The sequence below is a fragment of the Orussus abietinus genome, unplaced genomic scaffold (genome assembly GCF_000612105.2).
Source record: "Orussus abietinus isolate OABI.00-Male unplaced genomic scaffold, Oabi_2.0 scaffold687, whole genome shotgun sequence".
Lineage (NCBI taxonomy): Eukaryota > Metazoa > Arthropoda > Insecta > Hymenoptera > Orussidae > Orussus > Orussus abietinus.
Window position 1 is genome coordinate 19,336 of NW_019394830.1, and position 4,412 is coordinate 23,747.

At 34.1% G+C, this 4,412-nt stretch overlaps 1 protein-coding gene across 1 annotated transcript; it reads left to right on the forward strand.

Moving 5' to 3' along the window:
• The first annotated feature begins 337 nt into the window (after positions 1–337).
• LOC105697815 (coiled-coil domain-containing protein 42 like-2) lies at positions 338–4,019 on the forward strand. The gene is made up of 4 exons (XM_023433319.1): positions 338–492; positions 1,732–2,020; positions 3,357–3,596; positions 3,666–4,019. The coding sequence occupies exons 1-4, from the start codon at positions 380–382 to the stop codon at positions 4,017–4,019; spliced, it is 996 nt and encodes a 331-aa protein (XP_023289087.1). The 5' UTR covers positions 338–379.
• Positions 4,020–4,412: the final 393 nt, after the last annotated feature.

Here is a 4,412-nt window from a genome sequence, read left to right on the forward strand (position 1 = left end):
CCTCTTGATTGGTAAGTCATCTATTTCATATTTCATGTTTGCTGTAACGTGTTTCTTTTTGCCACTTCTGTATGTACTATACACGTAAAGAACCACTTATATTACGTGACGTATTATACCTATTCAACCCTGCCTCAAGGTCAAAGGTGTTAACGTTAAGTATAAAAATATATCCCTACATAACTGGGGATTTTTGTATGCAACTGCCGTGGAAAATGGCGGCAATGGTTCAATTTGTTAAATCAATACAGATCCACCGTTTTTCATTGTAGCCTTTAGAGTGAATGTTTGGTTGAAATTCTGTATTTTGTAGTTCTATTAATCTGATATTCAAGAAATTAATTGCTTTTAGGTTATACAGTATAAACAAAGATATAAAATGATCCCTGTACATAACGACAAGTCACTTATACATCGTGCAGTTATCATCTCGGACTCCCAGAAAGCTATAACGGAATTCATTCGATCTAGAAATGAAAAGGGAACAATTAAGTAATGCCTTTATATCTTTGCACTGTTTGTAAACTATTGTAGCTTTTATATTTTCATGCAGAATCTTCATCAGCTCTCCTATAAAGACAAATATAAACGTTTTTTTTTTTGTAATACATCGAGGTTGTGCAATCCTTTATCTAATATTTTTGAATTGAATTTTGATGATTGTTACTCACCCTAACATCTGTGTAACCTTCTTTTAAAAAACAGTTTAGAGTATACAAAATCGGATTTACTATTTTAAATTTTGTAGCGTTAATTAGAATATTTCTTGAATTTTCAATATTTCTGCAACATTTCTGTCAGTCGTAATAAAATACTATTAAGACACATACATTTCTAGAAAGATAGTTTCTCGAACTAAAAGTTGTAACCATCATACCTAGAATTTTAGAAGTGTATATTAGAATGTGTGGTAAATATACATTCAATAACATGCTTCATTTAAGTTGTCTCAAGTTTCATAACTTTCATTAACTTTCAACAACTAATAAATTGTTGGACCGAGTGAGCAAAAAATTGCAGTTGCTTATTCTAGTACATTTACAATTTATTGTTTATTGAATAATGACAGGGGCATTATTAAGAGAGTAAACATTAAATGTTATAATTATTTTCAGTTTATATGTTTTGTNAATGTTTTATTTTGTATTATTTCGTGGCACTTGGCAATAGTTAGGTATTATATAATAAATCAATTTGTAAATGAAATTATGTGAATGATAAACTATCTGATTTTAAATAAAAACAATGATTTCATTCGACTAGCAACAATTACTGATAATGTGTATGCGCATGCGAATTAAAATCACATTTTTTCATACAAGTAGTAAACAAAATATGACATGTATTAATCTTATGACATTTGACGATGAATTATGACAATGACGATGACGATGATGTAATAAAATAGATGACAGCACCAATGTAGTTCTGTTTTGTTACAAATATGTGCTGCATGTACACAGTAATATCAGGACAGTAACATAATGTAAGATAAGGGTAACAAAGTCACGCTACATTTATATAGATATGGTAGTAACAAATATTATGTAACCTGTTACCTCCATGTTACATAACTGTTAAGTTACTGTATTGTAACATATGTCATGTAACTAGTTAGCTCTATGTTACGTAACTGTTAGGTTATTCCACTGTAACAAACGTTATGTTATTTGTCAGTTTTAAGTTACATAACTGTTACGTTTGGTGTTCAGTGGGTACCTAATATTATAGGAAATATCCCGAATGGGACGTGGCAAGAGCAGGTCCTGCAGCAGAATTGGTTAAAACTCGGCGAGAGTTAAATTCAGCTGATGTAGCTTTAAAAATTAAGCGAGAAGAACAGCACACTAAAAGGAAAATAATGGATCAACAGTGGGATGAGTTGAAGTCTAAGGAGAAGCTATTACGACAATCATTTATCAAATTTAACAAATTCGTCAAAGAAAATTATGAGAAAAGAGATCGTGCTGAGCATAAAATTAATGAAGAATATGAACGTCAAATGAAGCGCCTAGAAGACGTAAGGAGCTTTTTATTCAAAGATTAAAAAAACAATTGTTTTTCTGCGATAGTTATTTTATTATATAAATTTTACTTTTCTAACGTCTAGAATATGTGGCTTCTACATGGTGTCCTTTGGCAGTGTTCGCTATTTCAATTTAATGTGTTCTAGTTGTATATCAAGCCTATACAAGATTGAGAGATAACTAAAAGGAATAAAAACCAAACAGTTGCAAAATTATTACGTAAAAAGATTTTCAGGGTGTATTGAAAAGATAGATAATGCACCTAATTAGTTGATTTTAAGACATGTCGAAGAGAACCTAAAAATATGTTTTTCAAGAAGTTTCGGAAAACTTATTAGACGTGTTCTGCAGATGAAAAGAATTATCACGATATGATTGAATTGATTTTCAGAAGTTGATGTCATATGACCCTTAAAATATGTTCCGTGCGCGACACTCATGTATTTAAATTCATCACGGCCTTTGAAATGTCAGACAAATTTCCAAAAAGGGACTTACTGCCTGTTTGGGCCCATCGGGCCATTTACCAATTTCCTGACTCCGAAATCCGTTCGTAAATTTTAGTTTTCTACGATACGGTTATATTGCCCCATACGTCCCATCGCCAAGGTTTAGGGTTCTTTCGAATTTTCTCGGGTTGACCGTCCCTATTCTTTACCGTCATACCTTTTTTAACTTTACCGCTAACACGTACGCGCAACATGCACACATGCATACAGCATGTTTTTCCATCTGCACGGACACTAGAAATTTTCCGTTTTCAACTAACCGTATTGAACAGCTACCGACCAATTACGAGGCTGACTATTCGATTTTAACCACACTCCTTAAAATCAGTCAGCCAATCTCTATGCAAGAAATATGCTACCACCTCCTCAAAAAAAGTAATGCGACCGGAGGAGGAATCCTGTATTTTTTCTGTAAGTCAGTCAGTCTCCGTCTCTCGATATAATTCAACGTCTCTCGTCAGCCTTCACCATCATCTCTGCAGCTGTTATCGGTATTCACGCGTGAAGAGCTGACAAAATTCAATAAGTGATTCGTTTATTTAATATTATAATAAATTTAAGTTGTTTCGTTCGCGGCAAGTCTCACTTCATTCGGGTACCTTCCTTCTTCGCGTGAGCAGTTGTACGAATAACCCATTTTGCAATTCTACTTGCAAAAACAATTGGGATTCATACAACAACTGCCCGACAAACTAGCCGGGCAGAACAAAATATATTCTTAACTTTAGTGAAAACTGCTTTATAACATCATTTTAAATTTGCTTCATGATAAATGTATCATCATAGAAAGTAATTTTCATGTTAGGGTTTGGAGTTTCAGGCAGAGGACAGTGCAAACAAATTGAATCATATGAAAGAAATTAGGGATAATATGCAACAACACATTAAAAAATATAAAATATACCAGACTTTCCTGGAAAGGGTTGTCAGCGAAACTGGACAATTTCAATCGATCGCCGACATTTTCAATCGCTATGAGACCTTAGTAGAAGCGAAAGAAGCCCTTTCAGAGAATCAAGATAAAAAACTCCAAGTTTTAGAGACTACCGGTACCGAAATGGTAACAATGCCAATTTTTTCTACTTAGCCGTTAGCATTATTTAATGAGAAAGAATTATTACTATTGCAGTACCATATGACGGAAGTAAAGTCACAAATATTGATGGGCCTGAACAATAAGTTAGCTGAAATACAAGGTAAATTTGATAGAGCCAAGGCGGAAGCTCTGAAGTGGGAGACCATCGTTTCACAAATTAAAGCTGCGGCAGCAGCGAAAAATCTCGAACTTACGCAAGTTAATTTTTGTTCCTGGAACATGTATCAGCAAATCTGTAAGAGAAAAGGTCTTCTCGTAGAAGTCAGCCGCGAAGATGCCGAGCAGCAGCTAGTACATGTTAAGCGTACGATTTTGGAATTGAAACGTATTACAAAAGTGGCAGCTAAAAAAGCCTTTAGAGAAGACAAAGGAGCTACTACTAAGTAGTTTGAATATTTTGCGACGTAAATACTGTTCAGGAATAATAGACGTTAATGTGATACGAAAGAGTCAGCCCATATATGCATGTGAGAGGTCAAATCGTTCGTGAAAGTATTCTTTGAGTTGGATGTACCAATTCGTTTCAAATTATTCCACGTGAACATGAAGGACCTGAGATAGATCCTGAAGCTCATAAAATTTCATTTCTTCTTAAAAAATGTTGATTTATCATGGACTAGAACCAACCTGGCATCGTCCGTGCACGGTTTTGTAGGCTTAGAATTGAAAATAAAGAGTTTGAGGATCTAGCTTGAACAATTTAGAATACTATCCCACACGGAACAAAAGCTCTATTATACGTATATCGAATGTTTTCATGGCTACGGGATGTTTCAGTAT